We start from the raw sequence: 23,105 nt of genomic DNA on the forward strand, positions 1-23,105 counted from the left end.
TGCTGGGTGCTGAGAGCTCTGTCAGCAGCAGGCTCTCAGGCTCCAAGAACCACCTGAGCCTGGCACCTGGCCTTTCCTACCACAGGCTGCAGCTGGGAAATGACAACAGCCATAACAAATACTACCACGTATGCCTGGCAAGTCACATGTGAAACATCCTTGTGACTGTTTACAGAGCCTGGTGAGATAGTTGTGCTTTCTAGAAATAACTGCTGTACCTGCAAGGCACTAATTTCTGCTTTTTATCCCCCCAGCTTTGTGCATCAACTGTCATGGCAGGGAGGGTGACATTGTCATTGCTCCAGCCTCTTAATTAGCTATGCCCAATTCTTCTGACAAAAGTGAAAGAAAAAAGTAAAGTTCTGCATGTTTTATATGTGGGGCACATTTCAGGAGGGACATTGCTATGTTTCTCAAAGAATCCAGCTCCTTACTTCTTTTTCAGGATGACCTGACATAACTGAAATATTGAAAAAATGCCAGCCTTGGTCTAAGTATACATTTTCATCTATATCTGTTTTTCCTAGGAAATATATCTCCAGGTTTTACCTTAAAAAACAATGTATTTTTAATGTAAACTATAATGCAGACCAATGCCATCAGCAGAAAGCCCCAGGAGTGGAGGAGATAATCTTTTAAGATTACAATAGGAAATTTTTGATGTGTATGCAACGTACCTCAAGTTTCTTACTGTCCTTTTTTAGGAGCTTGGCTTTCTGCAGGGAAATCTAAATATGCCACAGTGTGAAGATTAGATTGTGTTCTGTGTATAGACATACACTGTCATTTTTCCTTACCAACACGTACCGCCATTGCTCTTCATGTAAAGATATTTCATTTGCTGAATTCAACCTGTCAACTGTAACAAATATATCCTAATCCCATTATATGCATCATAGTTCACTAACAGCCACGCAGGAGCCACCAAGCCTTTTTCTCTTTGATCATCCCAGATTGACACACTGGCCAAAGGCAAGAGCCAGGATGTCTTTTGAGGATAGATGTGGAGAGACAACCTGCAAGGCACAAAACCTGCGCTCTACACATTCAGTATAAAGGACACTTGTTTAATAGGTGCCTCAACTTCCATTCTACAAAGTTCACTAATGTCGCAAATGCTTTAACATCCATTATTTTCCTTTAGCCCTCAATTTCTATCTGTGCTGCTGTACCATCTTGGATCTCTTAGTGGCATCATTGCTGAGTACACGGCTGCAACTGTGACTCAGTAATTGTAGCTGTCTGGTTTCCCTCTTCAGCATTAATTTAGGTATTGACTTCTTTTCTCAGGAGTCTAATATTGCTCCGAGGTCAACATGGGAAGAGATCACAGAAAAGAGGAGCAGAAAACAGAGCTGCTACTCTGTGGAAAACTCAGTCACAACTCCTACAGTTAAAACCTAGAACAGAGTATTGCGTTTTGAAAAATATTCCATTAACCAATGATTCTGCAATATTTTGTTTTAAATTCTGGGAATGATCTACTGAAATGCTCTCTTTACAGTATTGAAAAATCTTATTTTAATGTAATTTAAACCTGTATATTATATAAAAATAAATCTTTCATGCTCTTCTGTACTCAGGGACATGGTTTAGTGGGGAAATAGTGGTAGGAGGTGGATGATTGGACTAGATGATCCTGGAGGTCTTTTCCACCCTTGATGATTCTATGATTCTGCTTTATCCTGTTACACGTGAATCAGAATGATGAAAGTTGAAGCATTTGGGAAATTTTCCTTTAAAACATCTCAATCTGGTGAAACACTGCTTCATCCACATTTTTGGAGAGGGGTTCAAGTTCCTTTGGAAAGTTTCTAAATTCCCTTAGGAAATTTTAAAAACAGCTGCTTGTACAGACATCATTTTTTAGGTAGCAAATGGAAGCATTTCAAGATCGTCAGCGGATTAATGTCTTTATTTGGAAACAGAATCTTTCCAAGGGACAATGAGATTCTGGGCAGACAGACTGCGAGTGCAGATTTGTTGGAGCTATCAGACAATATTGAATGTGTCCTGTCCAAATGCTGAGAGCTGTGAGGCTCTGCTGGCTTCACTGCGGAAACAGGCCACAAGGAATGAGATTCAGGGATGGATTAGAAAAGGACGTCGTTCCCTTATCAGAAAGCAGCTAAAACAAAATGAGAGTCCCATTCAGATTGAAAATAAAAGTGCTTTCCTGGCTGTGCCATTAGAGAAAATATTGACTAAAATAGATGTTAAACTATATTAGTGTTCAGACTGTCGCCTATTTTTTTTTGACAGGGTTGAAGATATCATGTATAATCAGTTTTAATTTTTTTATATTCATGACAAAATATAGAGCTGCATGGTTTGGACTACAAACATAGCAGGAAACTTTTCCTTTATTTCCTCTCCCCTTATTCAAATTGCTGTTTTGACAACAATGATTAAGGGAATAATAGAAGCATGTTTGGTTTTTTTTGGCAGTTGGTTTTAAAAACCACGACCTTAGCAAGTCCTTTAATAATTTTGGACAAAATAATGACTCAATGAATTACTACGGTCCTTTTTGTACAAATTAGCTGTTTTCAAATTATACATGTACATGAATGGCCTCACTCAGAACTGAACTATGGCCAAACTTGCTCAGCTGCAAGGTGGCAGCCACAGAGTCAAAGAGTGTAACTTTGTTCATTGAGTAATCCTGGACAGGACACTAAGACGAAGCACTTCTCCTGCAGTCGTTTCCATGGTATCTTTAACACCTACATATAACAACTAGGACATTGGTTGTTAAAGTCTCATTCAAATAAATCCTACAAAGTCAATTGCATGGAACTCAATTTATCTACCTCGAAATGAAGTTTGCTGGGATTTGAACCTGTGGCTTCAGGAAAAAAAAAAACACTTCAAACCTGATGTGCAAATCACTCAGCCATTCTATCAGGTTTAAGACATAAACAGAAAAATTTGAGACCATAAGCATGCATATATATCTCTAAATCTATACATATATAGCTGTACCTACATTTGCCTGAGATTCATCATGCCCATTGATTTCTGCTAATTCCTTGGCGCTTTTTAACTGCAAAGAGTAAACAAAAAAAAAAAGAAAAAAAGAAAAAAAAACAGAACAAAACAAGCACATTACTTGAGTATTTCACACAGTTATCTTTGATTTATTTGAAGGAGCGTTTTATAAAGCTTCCAATGAGAAAAACAGATGGAGCATATAATTCTAATGAGTTTTTGCTCAAACCATTTTGAAACCCACATACTTAAGGCTTGATAGGTTGGCCAAAAAAAAAAAAAAAGGGAAAATAATAAGACTGGGTCATTATTTTTTAAATAATAAGATTAGAAAGTAGTTTCAAGGCATAAAAAGTGTGCAGAATTGGCTCTCAAGAATAACAAATGATTTCATTTCCCATTCTTGTCGCTATTAGTTTAAACTTTACAACATTTGCAAGTTGCCACTAGCTAAATAGTGTTTTGCTAATGATTACTTTTGAATGATATATTTTGAGCTGTTTAAAACGCCAAAAATGCTACTGACTGTATGTTTCCTTCATGAGGACGCATCTAAATAACTGACATGGCTCCTGGGTGAGATGGAAAAGGAAGTGAAGTATAGCTCTTTTCTTTAAACACTGGCAAGAAGTACCGAGGAGATGCTGCCAATTTCAAATTTATGACCTGGACCACAGCTTTTTCTCCTCCTGAATTAGCTTTCTTGGGGAAATCCGAGATTACGTGGGTGATTGGAAAAGTCATTCCTGAGAGATTTAAGGAGTGTCCTAGCTCATGTCATGAGCCACAGTGAAATATACAATCGTTCATCCTGTGATGGAGGAGACACCACAGCTCTCCTGAGCCTGTGCATCATGGAGGTTTGTACTCTTAGAGAAAGCTCTGAACACCATTTGAAAAGTGATGTGTTTATTCCAGCCTAGTTCAAAGTAGATATTTGGGGTAGGGTGGTATCTTTCATGGTATCTTTCATCTGTATTCCTTGGTGTCCATCTGTTCTTGCCAAAGAATCTGGAGTGAATTTAACTGTAGATGATACAGCTGTGACATTGAATGACATCAGTCCTAAAATCCAGGTGAATATGGATGTTATGTTTTGATTAGGTATTGAACACAGAAGCCTTGGCCACCTACCACCATGGGATGACTGGCTACGTTACCTCTACCATCTTTTTGCTGTCTGACAGCAACAGCTAAAGCTATCCATGGATAAGTCCCTTCTCACAGTTGCTAAACTGACATTTAAGGTAAGTGGCCATGATCTCTTGTATATCTCATGATGCAAGGCTGCCTAAGCCAGTCCTGAAAGAGAGGGAAGGGGGCAACAACTTCTGAGAAAGGGGTACAAAGGACACCTCGGGACTGTAGACTTGTCAGATCCTGGTTTAATTGGCTGATGCTCATCTTTCAGTACTCTTGAAAAACCTACCATTCATACTAAAAGCAGTGTGATGCATTTCCAATGAATGCTACATGTTTTCCATCCACTGCAAAATTCCTTCACCATCCTGTGGAATCACCTCACTGTGAAGATGCTGGTAAGATTGAGACAAGAAGTCTTCTTCCATTCAAAACCCAAAGTCAAGTATTCCTGCATCATGCTGCAAGCCATTTCCTGATTCTGTGAATTCTTCATTATACAAATGCACTGCGCATGAGCAGTCTCATGGAGTTCAGCTGAATTACTCATCTGAATATGAGGTCAGGGAAGCGTGCTTGGGTACATAAGCCTGTTCTGCACGCTAATGCCATGATCTGAGTGCTCTGGGAATTCTGTTCATTACTTACCTTTCTCCCTTCCTTTTTCAAGTGGATAAAACACCATCACCCCTTGGTGGCTGCCAGCTTCTTGAGCAATGCTCTGCATGTGTTCTGCTGGTGACATACAGCTCTCCATTTCACCACAAATTTGACAGGAAAATGCTCTCAGCCTCCAGCCTATGTTGGTCTGCAAGGATTTCAGCTCACCAGTTTCCCACCATCACCACCACAGCACTGGTGGAGGCAGGGTTAATCCAATGAATGCAGCAGGATGCTTGAGCCTTTTTCTTTTTTATGACCTGCAATGCCTTGAAAAGGATATCAGAGCTTAGGCAAGAAGGTGCTAGCATCCACATCAACACTACAGCCACTGCAGTAGGAGGTGGAGGTGAACCAGGGCAGCTAATAGTAGAAAACTAGAGTAGAAAATGTGCTTATCCAACAGGCTAGAGGGATGAAGTCACTTTTTTCCAATATTTTTTTTTTAAATTCGAATTTAAATTATACTCCTCTGTCACATCCAAAACAGTGAAATGTTGGAATAGAAACCTTGGAAAAAACATAAAATATTGGAAAAACAGGACTTGTCATACCCCTGAGGCAGGCTCCATTGCAGGTTGGTGGTGAGAATGATGTTGCCAGCAGAAAGCATGCTGAAGCTACACACTGAACTAGTGCCAGTAACAACCAAGGGACGACCTGGAAGGAAAAGAGAAGGGTAAAGGAGCTGGAAGTCTATGATACATCTCATGCCATGGTGGGACAGGTCAGGCACAAACCAGTGGGCACAAAGTCCTCTGACAACCAGAGCTGGTTGCTGTGGGTCAGATCTGACCAGAAGGCTTTTCCTACAGTTGTGCAGCCTGGTGCACAAGCAAACAGGACCTCTGCCAGCAGGATGTCTGAGATGAAAAGACAGATTTTAGCAAATTTATCACAAAAAAAAAGATTAATGCAATTGAAGCAGGAGCACAGCACTGTCTATTTTTTAAAGAAATGTTCATGTTAACTTGACTGCCATATGATTTTCAATAGTCATTGCTGGAAAAACACACAGATGATCTGTGGTGCTTGTAAAGGAAAGCTGTGAGCACTGGCAACTGGGGGTCATTACTGCTAGGGCTTTTGCTATTCTGGAAAATTTTGGAAATGATTCAGGGTTGTTGGAGAAGCACACTGGCTGTGCAGCTCTCTTTAGGAATTCTAGCTTACAGCCTTAGCCCTAGGCATGTTTCAGCTAATGCTCAAGAGAAATGCAGATCCATCGTGCCTTTTTTGCAGCTACTGTTTCGTCTGTCTGCCTAGCATGAGTGCACATTTGATTCGCAATTAGTAGGAGTCTGCAGAGATTCAGAAGCCTGCCCTGGTGGTCCCTACGGTCCCTACTGGGGCCTCAGATTGTAAGATATTCCTGGATGTTTCTGCAGAATTTAATTCCTATCAAGATAAAATAATGCCATTCAATTTCACTATTATTTTGGGGAGTATTTTGTAATCCTGTACCTTGAATGCTAGGTAAAAATGTAAATGAGATGCAATTAGCTCAAGAGATCTAGTAGACTCTGTGTTTGTAAAGATGCTGTTGTTACCTAATCCATTCTTCCCCAAGGCTTTTTGTAGAGCACAGTCCTGCATCAGTTCTCATCTAGAAAGTTGCCTTTGTAACAGTAAGTGCTTAGAACATGTATCTGAAAATAAAAGCTATATATTTTTTTCCAGAATGTAAATTATTAGCTTATAGAATATATTGTTCATAAGATATGTTCAAAGGCAAATGTTAGGTGTGGAACAATGTCAGAGCTTTCATAGTGAGCACTGAAAAAATCTGAAATATATATAATTTACTTGTCCTGATACATGCATTAAATGCTTAAATGTTTGACATATGCACGCATAAATGCTGAAAACTCTTAATCATAAGAACGTGCTGAATCTCTGCCATCAAGGCAGTTCAGAAACCACAGTATTTAAACTGCACATAATGACCAAGTCCCAAAATATTTTAGCTCTAAGCTCATGTAGAAAGAACAAAAATACATCTCACAGCAGAGACTGTTCCTATGCAGCACAGGTGGGGATCTGTGATTTCAGTGTGTCCATACTATGTGGTTTATAGACAGCACGTTCATTTTGTGCCAACCATGCCTGCACACAGTGCACTGCATCACCTCCAGATTCACAAATCCAGCTCCAGGTTTTCTTTCTGCTGTGGAACTGCCCATCTTACCTTGCTTATAAAACAAAAGCATTAAATAGACTTCTCAGTGTCACAGAATACCACAGTATTAAAGAAAGCTAAGAAAAAGAATCAGATTTACAGCTGTTTGCTTCTCACTGCTTAGAAAAGTGCATCGGCGAACTACTATTTTTAATGCCATTGGGATAAGTTTGTGATATCTGCATGAATGACACAGAAGATGACAAGCTCGTTGTGTGTAATACTAGTTGTAAAAGAAAGAGCTTCTTTTCTTTTTCAAATACAATTGCTTTTCAGGCATATTTGACTCTTCTTTTTTTTACTGGGGTGAAAATACACTGCACTGATATCTACGTTGAATAACAGAAGTGGAAATGTTATTCAAGATGTAAATTCACTATTGGATAGTGTAAAATAAGGGTCCATTTTCACTCTGTTCCCTTAAACTCTGTGTCAGCTCCGGCTGCATTCACAAATGCTAATCAGAGCAGACACATGGACGTGACATAAGGTTATGTCTTGCTTACAGCACAGTCAGTGGTCAGGCTCCTACAGACTTTGGAGGCAAAGCCATGACTCCTCCACCCCCTTAGCATGCCTAAACCAGCACTTTTCTCCCACCAGAAGCACTCACCTGTTCCTGCAGGACTTTAAGCATCGCTTGTGTATGCGTTTGCTCTTCCTTGGCTTGCTCCAGCTCTGATTTTTTGTTATTTAATTCTTCCTGTATGCTCAGCAATTGCTGTACAAACGAAAGAAGGTTCTGGTTAGCACAATCTGGATCCAAAGCAGTATTAAACCTTCAGTTTGATAAATCCTCATTTCAAAGAACGCTCTGCAGCCTGCTCCTATATTTATTATTGTTGCGTAATCTGTGTCTAAATGGACCAGAGGTAAATTATTTTCATCTGCATCCCCTTCTGCAGCAGTGTTTCACAAGTAGTGCATCTGTTAATGCATATTAAGATATTTGTTACATTAAAGTAGAAACTCCTGGTACAGTATATCACCCATGGAGGGACTGCCACATTCATCTGAAGCAAAATCTTATTTGTAGAAGTATATGCAGTGGTTTTAATAATACTAGGGTAAACACTATGGTACATAAATAATTTAAAAGCGCGGCCTTTTAATGTAATTAGTCATTGGCTCAAAGCCATTTTCATTCTATGCAAAGCAATATTCTGGAAAGCTTTCACGTTGAGTTGCCAAGAAGACAAAAGCTTTCCTTTTTTTTCTCATGCTGTGATATTTTATTAGACCAGAAAGACTGACGTTCTCCAATCAATATATCAGCTAGGAAGACAGCTGCTGTGAATGTCAAAACAAAAAGCTATGTCCAAAACAAGTTTTTAAGAAGACAATTCTGGGATGTAGGGACATCTTTGAAAGTCCGCATCCCCTGGTCCTGGCTAGCTCCAAGTTCTGCACAGATTTATTATAACTGTTCAGAGCAGGTCAGGGGATTTAATTAATCCTGAAATGATTTTATTTTTTTTGTTAATGCAATGAATGTTATGCATTGGTAAAGAGCAAGAGAAGACAACCAAGAGATTAGAAATGAGTTTATACTGCTCTCCTTTAGTAATCAAGAAAGGAAATTCTGATTTGCTCAGGCAACATATTGTTTTGCTCATACTCCTTTTTAAGGACTACTTGAGTGAGCAATTACTTTAATAACCAGGATTACTTATTTAACCATGTATCTAAGCACCTAATGTTCAGTTTATGCTTATGCTTAAACTGGTAACTCTGACTCAAACAGATGTTGCAGGTGTTCAGCCTCTTGCTAAATTACAGACAATAAATGTAGAAATAGCCCCTGGCCTTGTTCCACAGCACTGAAAGTCCCAGGCATGAAAGGACTAAGTGCCAGTATTGTTTTCAGAGCTGCTTGGAAACACTCAACATTTTGGGGTCTGACAGAGTTATTGGTAGTGCGGAGTATACAAGGCACCAGAAAGACAGCAGCAGCCCTTTCAAGGGTCACTAACAGAAACACCTAAGTTTTGACAAGCAGACAGGTCACCCAAATGGGGCTGATGAAATGTCCTTACCTTCCCAACTGCTATGTGTTAGACCTTATACACCTTGACAGGGCAAAGATTGTTACAGGGAAAGGAGTCTTTGCTCTCCATCTCAGACAGTTCCATCTCTGATATCTCCATCTCTATTCCCTGACCAGTTATGTCTCACCAATCTGGCCAGTCTCTGACAATTCAAAGGGAGGTGTCAAAATGAATGCAATGTTCCAAGGGATAGAACACCTCTCCTACGAGGACAAGCTGAAAGAGCTGGGGCTGTTCAGCCTGGAGATGAGAAGGCTCCAAGGTGAACTGATAGCGGCCTTTCAGTACCTAAAGGGGAGCTGCAGGAAAGAAGGGGTCAGGCTGTTTATCTGGGTCTGTGGTGACAGAACAAAGGGAAATGGCTTCAAGCTTAATGAGGGTAGATTTAAGCTGGATACAAGGAAAAAGTCTTTTATGGTGAGGGTAATGAGGCACAGGAACAGGTTGCCCAGAGTTGTGGTGGATGCCCCATCCCTGGAGACTTTCAGTGCAAGGCTGGATCAGGCCCTGGGCAACCTAGCTGTGCATGTCTCTGTTCACTGCAGGGGATTTGGACTAGATAACCTTTAAAGGTCCCTTCCTACTCTAAGGATTCTATGATTCTATGATCCCTGCATAATCCAGAAATGCATTTAGCCTATTATGTACTGGGAAGGGAATTCCTTCTTTGCCTGTCCAGGCAACCAGCTGAAACCCTGAAATGTAAGATTTGATTAACATCATTTCCCAGCGCAGTGCTACAAGCACAAAGGACACCAGGGAGAACCACACAAGGGATTCTGTTTGCTCCACAGCCTCTGGAGGAAGTGAATAGGCTTGCGTGGATTGGCTAGAGAACACCACCACCTTCCAGACCAAACCTTCATGTCCATTCAAATATTTTACTCCAGCTTCTTGGGAGAAACTCTAGAGCTGTCCTTCTGAATGATACAGACTCCCATCTGGAAGATCTCGAGGCTTACGTCCATCTTTGCCACTGGCAAGTCCATCCACTTATAGGCTGAACTTGTTATACTTTCATCAGAAGCACTGAAATCACCTTCCTCATTCTAACTCCTGTGGTTCTTCCACAGCCAAGTCTTACATACCACAGACCAGCTCAAAAACTACTGCTGTTTTATTTTCACATCTTCCACTGCTATCTCCCACTGTGCTTTAGTCTAATTATTTCTTTCTTCCTTTGATCCTGACTTTCTATTTTGTGTTTGAGGCAATTTCTCAAGAGCTGGCCTAGCATGGGAGGAATTGGAGTGGCAGACACACTCAGAGAGGACAATGACAGATACTCGCCACTCAGCATAATTGCACTTGGTTCCAGGACAGCCAGGAACAGGAATCCCAGGAAATATCCAATGTTTGGTTTGTACAGTTTTTCATGGGTTTGCAGCTCATACTACAAGCACTTGACATGAAATAAAACTGTCCAGGAGTATGAATAGTTAAACTGTCAACGACTGTAGGCTTACTGTGTGTCCCTCGGCTCATTTTTTCAAAGACAGTAAACGGCTCCCATTTCATGGAGATGGAAAACAGAACATCTGTAACTAGTGTACCACATTCCCAGTCACACATAAGGTTTTTCATTCACAGAACTGAGATCTTCCTGTCCAGCCCCCAGAGACATCAGAATTGTTTGAACCTTGTAGCCATTCCCTGGGGATTTAACCTTCTTTCTTTTTCTCTTCCTCGCATTTATCTCTAAAAGCTGCAGAATCTGCTCATTTTACATGGGTCGGGTTCAGAGCTTTTTTTTTTCCTGAGTGGGTGATGCCACCAACAAGTAAAAGGAATTATAACTGCCAAACAACATATTTTTCCCTTCTAGTCTTAATTTGGGAAATGATGGAATAGCTTTGACTGAAAAAAATATCAGACCAAGACAGACAATCAGCTTGAAAAATTTCAGCACAAACACGTGATGTTTGGCAAAATTAGAAGCAAATGGAAAGAGGATGTTATACTGGCAGGAATGAGGCAAGTTTTGTAACAGTGACTGCTGTCATGCCTGCATATAAACAGACAGCCACTCCGTAACGATTGCAGTGAATGATGCCAAGATGATGATATTTAATTATTCAGAATTATTTTTTTTCATATAAATGTGCTTATTAAAAATTGATCCTATAGAAATATGTTTTTGCCCTTCAGATTGCTTGCAAGTGCATACTGTGATCAATTAAAATAAAAAAGGTTATCCTTGATTTTACTCTTCATGCTGTCTGATCTTGTTCCATATACTTCACTGCCTCTTCCAGCTTTTCCACTAGAGCTTCCTGCAATGCCCAGCCACCCACACATTTGCTACCCCACTTTCCACCTGCTGTGTCCTGCTGGCTTGCCTCAGAACTTCTGCCAGTACAGCTATCAAAATAACCCTTTCTTCAGACAGGTTGCCCAAGGAGGTTGTGGATGCCCCACCCCTGGAGGCATTCAAGGCCAGGCTGGATGTGGCTCTGGGCAGCCTGGTCTAGTGGTTGGCAACCCTGCACTCAGCAGGGGGGTTGAAACTAGATGATCTTTGAGGTCCTTTTCAACCCAGGCCATCCTATGATTGTATGATTCTATGACTTTATGATTCTGTGATTCAATCCCGTTTGACCTCTCTGGCCATTTCCTTAAGCCCTGATGTCATCAACTTGGTGGCACAGCCATGTCATTCAGTCAGCAATTCCCCATTTTCCTCAGGTAAAGCACTGACTTCTTGCCAGGCAGCCAGGAAATATCTGGCTCATTCATCTGTTGTCTTCCAAAGCAGTAGTCCTCAACACAGAATAACAATTTGGGTTTCTGGGAGTCTGCTGTCCCACCAAAAATGGAGGTGTTCAAAGCCAGGTTGTATGGGGCCTTGAGCAACCTAATCTACTGTGTGACAACCCTGCCCATGGTAGGGATTGGTCTTTAAGGTCATTTCCAACCCAAGCCATGCTATGACTCTATGATTATGCAAGGGTCTCTTCCCTGAGCCAAAGTCCTAGTGTCAGGAGTCAGAAAATCATGACATCCCAAACTGTTATCCTTGATGTACAGCATGCCCTCTCCTCTTCCTGGGAAGGGGTGGGGTTAGCTGCAGCCTTTTGTTAACGGCAAGGGAGAGGCTATCAGCAGCAAGAGCAGATAACCTGCACAGAACCTGACACAAGGAAAACTTGATATAGGTAGTATTGATATGAGGACATTTTTGAGGAAGGTTGGGGAATGTCCACCATGACACTGTAGAAAGTGCTTTCCAGGGTAAAATGGTAATGAGAAAGGAAGAAGTTTGCTCCTGATATCAGCAGGGAAAAGTGTCCAGGGCTAACTGATGAATGGAAGAAGTCTGGAAAACATTACGTGCCACTGATGGAGTTTCAGAGAACCAGTTCTGAGTATCCCAGAGAGAGGCACCCACACAGCCTAGAGCTCCACCAGCACTGGTCTGCTCAGCTGGTATATGTGCAAACAGAGCTATTCATCATCGTGGCTGCTGGGCTGTCCCTAAAAGATGAAGCACTGAAGTACGTCCAGATCAGACAGGTAGGTATCACCTATATCCCATCATTGGCATTGTCAGAGAGGAGACAGGAAAGGAGAGAGGATTAATTTAATGGTCGTCTCTCCAGATGCCAAGGAATACATTTTAGGTAAAAAAAAAAATACAAGGCAGCATTCCTGTTTCCCATGGCAGATCTGGAGCTGGTTCAGAAAATACAACTCTTCAGTGTCAAGCTTGTTTCATTCATGAGGACCAAATTCCTCCTTGTACGTAAGCGAGTAGCTGATTTCTTTATATGAGAGGGAAGTGTGTGTGTGTTATTTTTTTAACATATCCCTTTCCACACATTCCCACCTCCAATGCTGAATCTCTGTCAGCAGCAGTTCAGTGCTGTCCATGTGGCGTAGATCTTGAAAGCACAGACAGAAAATTACCATCTTAAACCAATCTTCACAGCTTCTGAAACATTAAATATAGATGGCATTATTGAAGCCAGCTGAATTACTCAGACTGTGTACAATGTGGTGCCAGCGTGGCCAAGAATGCTAACAACTGAACAACACACAGTACCTTGAAATATATGAGAAGTCCTAAAGGGAAAGTAATAGCTTGCTGTTGTGTATCATGAAACATGCCTTCTTTTTCCTCTTCACCTCCCAGCCCACATTTCTTCCTTTCTCCCCAGAAGGCAGTGTTACTTATGTACATTTAAATATAAATTATGGACATATCTAGAAAGGTAGGCACACACACAGCCTAGCAAGACAAAGGCTCTCAGAAGGAAAGCATGGTTGCCAGAACAAAACCATCAATGCTAAGAAAAGGGAGGCAGATCAGAAGAGACCACAAGGCCTGAGGCAGTACTTAGGATACTATAAGGCTGACAGAATAATGAAAAAGGAAAACTAGTGTTTGCCACAAGTTTAGCAGTTACACTGCTGAATGGTCCTATTCCTGCTATTTTTTTGGTTCTCCACAGTTGCTTGAAAAGAAATATGAGCAGGGAGAAAGGGAAGGGAAGAAGTTCAGACAAAAGTGTATCTCTGGGGTAGGAGCATTGCCTTTGATCATAGGGAACAGGCAGTTTCAGCAAAACCCAGCCCATTCGGCCACAAGTGGGCTCATTCTCCAGTTTCTGGAGTAGCTGCAGAGTGACCAGCAAACTCCTTTGACATGAGAATATCAGCCAAGGAGGGATGATGTTACACAGTTTAACAGAGCTAACTCAGTTGAATAGATAGCTTCAACACCTAGTGAACATAGGCAGCTGAATTCTATTTGTTATCTATATGATATTATTTTCCACTTACAACCTATAAAGGATTTATTTACTTTCCTATACATGAAAAATGGGCAACTCTGGTTCACTAGGCGCCTAAAATGAAGGCAAATGTCATGTGCCTCAGACAGGCAGGCTGAATTCCACCCAAGGTTACCTTTTTCAGTCCCGAAGACACTAAGATTTGTACACTAAAAAATACCCCAAACAAAGCAAGTTGTAACCTGAACAAAAATGCAGCCATTTCACCTACGGTAGACCAGAACTGGAGACCTAAAAAGTCTGAAATCATAGGCACTGAAAGGACTGCAGAGATAACCTAAAAATTGAAGCACCCACTTACGCTGCCCATTTCTGAGGTTTTATTCTTTCTCCTTTTTCTTCCCAAAGCAAGCTTTATGCTGTCAATTCCAACTTTATTTTATAGAAAGAAAAAAGAGTCAGCCAGATGGAAAAGGACAAAAATCAGCTAGGAAAAGCAAGGAAGAAAAGTGTTTCAAAAGTCTTACAGGCTGTTCACAAATAAAGAGGGGAATGATGATAAATATTTCTTGGCAGAGTCCTCCTTAAGTGGAAGGAAAAGAAATAATGAATCAAAATGAAATCTCAGGCACACGATCAATTGCAAAATAAAAATACATATTGCTCTGCCCATGGACAGGATGGAAGGGTGTTTGTGTCTATTTCTAAGACAGACAAGATTTCATATCACAAATGGCCAGCACATGGCAGGCTTGAATAATGAGAAAGTGACTTCCTAGCTGAGCAAATATGCATTAGTAACAAGACGCTGATGAGGCCAGACAAATCACCAAGGAAACAGCAGAATGTGAAAGACAAGTCAAAGAAGCTTTAGAAATGAGCCCTCGAGGAAGTTAGCCATGTTGCAGCAGTAAGGGTGACATACATGCCATACTGATGTATGACAAGGCGTTATTAAAATAAAGAGTACGACTGTGGATTTTTTTTTTTAAGGGAGAAAAGGGTAACACTGTGTAATAGAGCAATGCTTCTCATCCCTCCCATCTCTCAGGGACTGTCAATATCATAGTAATTACAGGGATATGATTGTTTGGATGGCTCATGGGGTTTGCAATGATGACAGAGTCTCAGTCCTGATCTTCCTGCCCTGGGCCTGAGCTAGTGAAAGCTCCACGTGAGTCAGCAGCCCAACTGCTGCTTGTTTAGGGAATTTATCTGTAACGTTTTCCTGCTTCTGAGCAGAGGAAAAGAACATCCTGAGCATGTTGGTTAACCACCTTGTGAGGGGCTGGGAAGCAGGGCACGCACCTGAAGGGTGTGTGTGTATCATGGTAATAATGAAGAACACTGTTCTGCCACTTCCTTGCAGAGATGTTTGTCATGCTCCCTTCCTCTGCTATTACATTGACCACAGAGGTCCTGTAGTTTCACAGCACCAAGCTACAGGAGCAGGCAGGACTGAACTGCAGAAATATGTAAAATGAGAAAACAAGACTGATGGAACAGAAAGTGCTTGAAGGGAGTTTACAGAGAAGACAGAGTCAGGCTCTTCTCAGGTAAGGATTGAGAGCTAATAGATACAACAAGTAACATTCCTATTACATCTCATAGTTAGGGTAGCCAGTCACTGGAACAAGAGCTCAGAGAAGGTGTGGGCTCTCCATCCTTAGAGGAACTGTGAAAACAGCCAAACTAGGCCCTGAGCAAAACAACTCCAGAGCTGACCCTGCTTTGAGCATGTGATCTCTGGAGGTTCCTTATTACTTACATTATTCTATGATTCTAAAGAATAAATAATAGATATCAGATAATTAGATCTCCATTTCTTTTGTTTCCATGATGCAGAGTAATTCAGCCATGCTAACTATGAGAGGCTGTGTTTGGATCAGATGGAAGGAGAATGTGAATGGCACAAAGAATAGCTTCACAGACAATCTACAGCTTTCTTTGTCAAGCACTTTTTAAGAGTTTCTCTTACTTCAGTCAAGAAAGACAATCTCTTAAGTCTGCTACGGACTGTTACAGCAAATGAGAAGACTGAAGTCGCTGGGGACCTTACAGGACCAATATTCCTACCAGAACTGAAATCCTCCCAGTTTACAGATACTTTGTGCTAGCAGCAGGTATTCCTCTCTAGGATCCGCCTTTTACAGCAGACTGCACAAGGTCTTTGAATTTCATGATACACTGTGGAGGGGAGAAGTTTGGCCAAGGCCAATTGCACCCTGCCAATAAAGGTCCCTCCTACCTTTGCTAAAAGAGGTCACTGAGATGTTATAGAGCCCTTGACTTTTGATAGCAATGGATGAGTGAGCAGATAGATGGCCTTAGAATTTGTTCTGATCTTGATCAAAGGAAGAGGGCTGATTCCGGGTGAGTGTCAGGTTCCCTCTGCCCTCATATTTGTCCTACAAGACCACCAGCTGGCATCTGGCATGATGCACAGTCAAAAGAAGACATGATGATCCATTCATAGCAACATCTTCTCCAGCTTACTAACTGTACATGTCCATTGTGGATATCACCTCACCAGGCAATGACACTTGAACTGTATGAACACATCTATTCTTTCATGGGACTGCAAATGGGCATGATATAGCATGCTCTTTCTTAGCAAATCAAATTAGACTTTTTAAATTTTCATTTTCCTATTCAAGAAAAAATATTCTTTTTAAAGGAGCACAATAAGACATGACACATTTTAACTAGGAGAACAAATGACATTAGGGAAAAAAATCAATTTACCCAGTGTTATTGCCATTTAAAAATAGTTTCTGGCAGCGTAAGCAGAGTTCCTCGTAATGAAAGCATCAAATGCTTTTGGAAACTATGTCATCAGGAAGCTGATGCTAGTATTTAGGATCTTTTAAAGAATTCACATAGGATTGCTAGGCTGTACAACTTATGAGACCTGTACTTCATTGCCACTAAACTACTCTGGTGTGCTAATGAAAATACTAGTTGACTTATTTCATATTTTCAATCAAACATGTGCACCAGATTATTTATCTTCAAAGTGTTTATTCTTCCTGCCAATCTCATTTCAGCTTTATCATTGGTAGCAGGCAAAAATATGCTACTCTCCATCATTTCACCACTATAACAGCAATCAAGAATATGGTGCTAAGAGCATCTGTGGTTCCTTATTTACACTTCCTCTGAAACTGCTGAAGTAGTGGTCGCAGAAATGGGAAATATAACACTACTTTTAGTAAGGAAAGGTTGTTAAAAACAGAGGAGAAATCTTTTGGCTTTTCTGAGATATGGGAAACAATTAGTACTTAATTGTCAGCTGCTCTTTTTAAATTTTTTTTAAATATAATCAGAAAGAGTAAGTATTTTCTGGAAGTTTGGACATGCACAGTACTGTACAGAGCCCAGAAAAGCACAAGGGAATAAAAAGAATACTTATGAGAACATTTCTTCCCATCCTGGATGCAGACATATTTCTTACCAGATTCCAAACATCAACCAGAGGATGAGAAAAGAAGAGACTTGCCTGGAAGAGAACATTAGGTCCAATTCCTTGCTCTTATCTTGTATCCACTCCCCATAAATTTATAAGTAATGATCAATATTGCAATTATTACCCTAGTGCTGCTTTTCTAGGAAAATAGAAAGATCTAATTAGAATTCATACTTAGTAGAGTAATAAAAACATTTCCAACTTAATTATTCTGGTCTATTTATTCAGCAGGTAAAAAGCAAATACAAGGGGGAATGTTTTTTATCTCTTTTATTTACTCTTTAATACTGCATTTGGTAAAAAATCAGTTTATGGTTGTGTATAAGTACATTGGTTGGATTGTGTGCTGAACAGATATTTGGTGTGCAAAAGGTAGGTGGATAGAAAAGACTACAAAGCTTCCCTGTCTTTAGGGTATATTAATATATATATCCATAAAATGCTCCATCTATTCGACAATGATGTTAATCTCACCACTAAACTGATACTAGAACCTGTGTATTTAAGGGTAAATGGTAGTTATAATGATCATGGCACTGATACGGCACTGGATTCGGCAGTTTTCAGCCCACAACAAATGTACTTGGGACTTCTGACATTTCACAAAGTTTCCAAGTGAGAGAAAGGAATGGCTGTGACAGTTAACAACCAAACATCTGTGAAAAATCTGAGAGATACAGACCTAAATGCCAGCTGAGGCTTACAGAAATTTGACAGATGGTGAATCGGGTGGAAAAGTAATCAAAGTCTCTCATGATGCCCCATCCCAGTTACTACTGAACCTTCTTGGACAGAAATGCACTTTTTCTCCTGTTCTTAATGAAGGAGAGTGGGCCATGGAAAGAGTAGATCCTTCCACTAATTGTGAGAGAAAAACTTCAGACAAGATAGGTGAGGAAGGACCTAAACAATGTTCTTTAATGGGAAAATGTCTGCTAGTTCAGTGAGGAGATCTGAAAATGGACTAGCTCTGCTCCAGTGGCTGATAATGGTAGAAGACCAACTCATTTCAACGTCAGCACGGTGAGGTCAACACTATCTACTTTTGGCTTTTCTCCTTATATTTTATACATACTGCCTTGCTTAAAAAGCTGACAGAGCCAGGACTCTTGTGCCATCTTGATTAAGGACCAAATCCAGTTCTCAGTGGCTGTGTGCATCCCCCAGTCCTTGTCACTCAGGGAGCAGTGAATGTAAGGAGGGGTCCGCAATGTTCTCCAGCAGGAATTCTCACTCTCCTGACCACAACTGTGAGGCACATCACAGAGTGAAATGTTCTTCCCTGGATGAACACTGAAAGCCTGAAATGACTTCTAGTCATCTGGCATTTATCAAGAGCCCTTTAAGATCAGACGAGTAATTTTCAGATGCATGTGCTATTTATTTTACACGCTAAATGACTGGTAAACTGCAAAAGCTAGTTCTCAGTAGGAAATGTCATGAGTAATGTGGCGTCGCAGAAAGACTTTGTGTTGCATATTGAACAACAAGGCCAGGGACGTATTGAATAGGTGATAATTAACTGTGCACTCCCTGTCTGCAGCACTGAACATGGAAAGGTCCCTGAGGCGCAGAGAGCAAAATACAGAGTCTGTAGTTCTGGCAGTTCCTGCCTTCTGAGCACTCAGGTTTGGAATCTGTACTGCTGTTTGAGTGAATTTGATACTGTTTGGGGAAAAAAAAGAAAAAAAAAAAGAAAAAAAGAAGACAAGACAAAAGAGGACTTTCATCATGCTGCATCAGAGTGGCACCCATGTGGGTCATTAACAGGGTCAGAATGTGTTCAGCCTCCTGCTGAGACATCCAGAGCTAACAGTCGATGGCAGTGGCAGCAGTGCCTCAGCCTTTATGTCAGCCCTATGCTTACCACCCACGACTATTCCTATTGTTCTTGCTTTTCACCTCAAGCAATGATTTTAAGTGAGGCACCCCCGCACATCCCCCGCTAATGCAATAACCCTGTGGCTAGATTTTAATGCATCACCACCAAAGAAAGGGAGCCTGTGCTGTCACTGTCTGTTAGGAGCGTGAACGTGAGCCCAGATAATGAATCAGGCCCCTTGGGGAACTGGGCAATGAGGTGCCACTTACATGTCCCAAGCACACCTCAGCATGTGCAACAGAAGAATTGTAGGCACTTGGGTACATTTCCTGGAGAAAACATAGGTGGAAGCATGGTTTAAATGGGGATTTCTGGATCATGGTCTTGCTTATAGGAATTTACATCAGCCTGTACTGTATCATGCTCAAGGGGCTGCGAGAGGAAAGAACATTAGTATGGCATATTTACATGATGCAGTGAAGCACCACACCAAATCACCAGCCTATTGGAAAATGAACTGGATTAGTACAGTTATGCAAACATGGCACCATACCTCGGCCAATTAAACCTGAACAAAAGGTGGAGCTAGCTAGTTCAAGTAAAGACCCATACAAAAGGAGCTAGACCATTTCCAGGACCTGAATGGTGCTCTGTAGACTTAGGACTAACTTGAGGTTGCACTGGTGGCTGCTCTATGGAGACGGTTCACAAACAACCCTGGATGCCCCATAAGGATATAACATTTATTTGGATATGTGCTGATGACTGACATCACATACATGACACATACAAAGGTTTTTCAGTCTAGGCAGATTTTATAAAGAATGTGGAAACCACATCATTTACTCAACAGTGATTCACTGTCAGATCTTGAGTCCTTATTGCAAAATATGAAGGTGACAAGTGCAGATCCTCAAGAATATTCTTTGGTGGACAACAATCAAGAAAAATGTATTTTTCACTTTGTTCTTGGAATGGTTGAAAGATTTTCATGAGAATTTTCTAAAAGAATTCTACTTACTACTCCACATAGAATATGCTAAACGAAACTGTTAAAATTTGAACAAGTTATATATTTGCTGAAATCTGAGTCTTACAGTTGCAAGCATCAAGCAACACTACTAGGTGCTACTTTCTGCACCACCTATAGTCATGTATCTGGTAAAACATTCCAGAAAAAGAGACAAGATTTAAGCATTTCTTAAAACTGTGCTGTGAAGTATTGTAAAAATAGTTACAACTAAAACATCCCTCCTTGTGATCACAGACTTTATTACAGAATACCAAACACTGCTGAAAAATGGGACCATTTGAAAAGTGATCTGCTTGGTATGTGTGTTCACATATAGAAATAAATTGAAGGCAATGCTACCTATGCAGCAATGACAAGTTAATTCAATTTCCATCTCAAAATCAGGTAAAGTGTATCTCATTTGTTACCATGGATACAAGACATTATTTCCATTTGTTTGAGATCTCACAGCGGGTATGAAATTAAACTGTGACACAGTTTTATAGAGAAAGTTGACTCAAAACCCCATAAGTTCAATGCCATTAGTCCAAAGGATTTTCTTTTTTAGACACAATAAATGGGGAGGTTGTTACTACTGCCCAAAAGATATATTTCATAAGTAAACATCTATGTGAATTTGCTGATGCTTCTTTGGAGCAGCAGAAGTAATAGAAGAGAAAATAAACATTCATTTCATCAGCCCTGCAAATGTGGGAAAGCATCCTGAAAAATGGCCAGACGGTAGAATTACATTAAAAATACATTGAGGTTGTGCTATTTGCTATTGTTTGGCACCAAATGTTTACAAAAAAAAATCTTGCTTCTGAAAATGTACCCACTTTTTCTCAGATAAATCTGCTTTACTGACTGCAGCTCAAATCAATTAATCTCTAGTTCTCAAAGTTAGAAGAAAAAAGGTTTATGAAAGAGTGGGAGAAGTGGAAAGAGACAGGAGAAATACTTTTTTAAATGCTGACATATATGTAAGATTTGGGAATTCAGTGGCACTCAGTTTACCTTGCCTGACATTAATTTTAATATATAGAAAAGGATAAAAGAGAATACAGGTCTTCTTGTTAAATTATTACCACTCAAGTTCTGGGTATATGTTTAATATTTCATAGCGAGACTGATTTCCATAGATGCTGAGTACCTGCTATACTGATGGATTTCAGCTAAGATTGTCATCCCTCAGCATTTACAAAGCCAAGCTGAGATAAAACAAAGTCTACCTAATTCAAAGGTTTAGTTCTAAATATTCATGGATGAACTGCATGAAAAGCACAAAGGTCGTGAGATGTCATGACTACAGCTAATCATGGAAATCCAAAGCCATCATCCAGCTGCTTAATTGACTGATAATTTCCCACCAAATATTCTGAACTCCACCTCCTGTGCCTCTGTGTTGCTGCCCTCCTCAGCATATTGTCAGACTGGATTATCTGCAATGTCTTCTCCAGCTCCTTGGGCCATCTCTAATTATATCCCACTGAGAGTTGGTAGGTTCAACCCCCCCTGGATGGCAAATGAGAAAAATTCAACCTCACAGCAAAATTGTCACGAACACAAAAACTCTCAGAGTAACAGTGACTACAGTGTCCATTGCTCAGCTGAACAGAAAGATAAGTAAGTCACTCTCTCTTGTTGGCTTGCATTATTAACATTTGCTTGAAGTTACAATAGCAATCTATTTATATTCTCCAGTCTTGATTATCCTTCATCCAGACCCCAGGTAGGAAATTATAAAAATGCCAAATGAGCATTAGAGCTCTAGTATTTTGATTTAGTAGTATTTTGTGCTGATTTTTCACTAATTTTAATGAAGAATTCACACTAGGCTGAAATTGAGCACAATATTTATATATGCAGTTAAATTTAACAAAGCCAGTGATATTTATGTATCTGTTTATATAAGGGGAAGATCATGAACAGACCTTAAGCATATTTAGAGAACACTGAAACCTTAAGTATTTTTGATTAGTGGCTTTATTCCTGAGTACAGGAAAGACTTTATTCCTGAATGATCAATGACTTCTTTTCTGTTTTGTTCAGAATTACTCTGCCATATGATAAATCACTCTGATTTGGTAAAACTCTGAGGGCTTAGATGGGGCTTATGTTCATATAAACACACGTGTAGTACTTAAGCTCGTCTTGTGCTCCATTATTTGGTGTTAAGCAGGATTTGTAGACTGGTTGGATTCGATAGGTTCTGTGATAGCAATGCAATTCTTAATCCAGCCAGGCAGCTCATACATAACTTAATATCTTCTGGCTGTGGAGTTTTGTCATATAAACCAGCTTAGTACAATCTGGAAGTGAGTACAACTTGTCCCCTTTTGGAATCCAATAACCATGAGTGATTGAGGAGGACATGTGTCACTTCAGGGCATTCATGAACAAGGCAAATTTAACCTCTGCAGTGACATAGCTGAGCAGCTCTACTCTAAATTGTAGCATCACAGTACCACACATGGTTTGTGTTGGAAGGAACCTTAAAACTCATCTAGTTCAAACACCCTGCTGGGGGCTGGGACATCTTCCACTAGATTAGGTTACTCCATCCAAAGTTGGCTCCATCCAAACTGCCCTTAAACTCTCCCAGGGATGAAGAATTCACAGCTTCTCTGGGCATCCTGTTCTAGTGCCTTACCACTCTCAGAGCAAAAAATTTCTTCCTTATATCTAATCTAAACCTACTCTTTTTCAGTTTTAAACCATTCCCCCTTGTCCTATTACTATGTATGTATTTATTTAAGCCCCTCTTAACTACTGCAAATCTACAAGGTCTTCTCAGAGACTTCTCTTCTCCAGACTGAACAACCCCAGTTCTCTCAGCCTTTCTTCACTGGAGGGGTATTCACAGATGGGAACTCAAGCCAGTGTCAAGGTGAGCTACTGCCCTTGCTCTCTGTTATGTAGCAGCCAAATGTACACGTCTGGGAAGGAAAGAAGTAATGTACGTGCATATTGAACAAAAAGTGCTTTGTATTAATGGACATCTGAGAGAAAGCAGTGGGAACAGGTCTGGACATGGTAGCCAAGACTTGCCCT

At 40.4% G+C, this 23,105-nt stretch overlaps 1 protein-coding gene across 3 annotated transcripts in view; it reads right to left on the minus strand.

Moving 5' to 3' along the window:
- ENOX1 (ecto-NOX disulfide-thiol exchanger 1) overlaps nt 1-23,105 on the minus strand; it is a 370,285-nt gene that overhangs the window by 19,561 nt on the left and 327,619 nt on the right. For 2 of the 3 annotated variants that reach the window (XM_021375256.1, XM_021375246.1), the window contains 2 exons: nt 7,584-7,691; nt 2,990-3,046 (listed from right to left, as the gene is read on the minus strand). In XM_021375256.1, coding sequence (XP_021230931.1) covers nt 2,990-3,046; nt 7,584-7,691 — 165 coding nt within the window. The remainder of the gene's footprint in view (nt 1-2,989; nt 3,047-7,583; nt 7,692-23,105) is intronic. The other variant, XM_021375265.1, reaches the window with a different exon arrangement.

Source organism: Numida meleagris, chromosome 1, assembly GCF_002078875.1.
Source record: "Numida meleagris isolate 19003 breed g44 Domestic line chromosome 1, NumMel1.0, whole genome shotgun sequence".
Taxonomy (NCBI): domain Eukaryota; kingdom Metazoa; phylum Chordata; class Aves; order Galliformes; family Numididae; genus Numida; species Numida meleagris.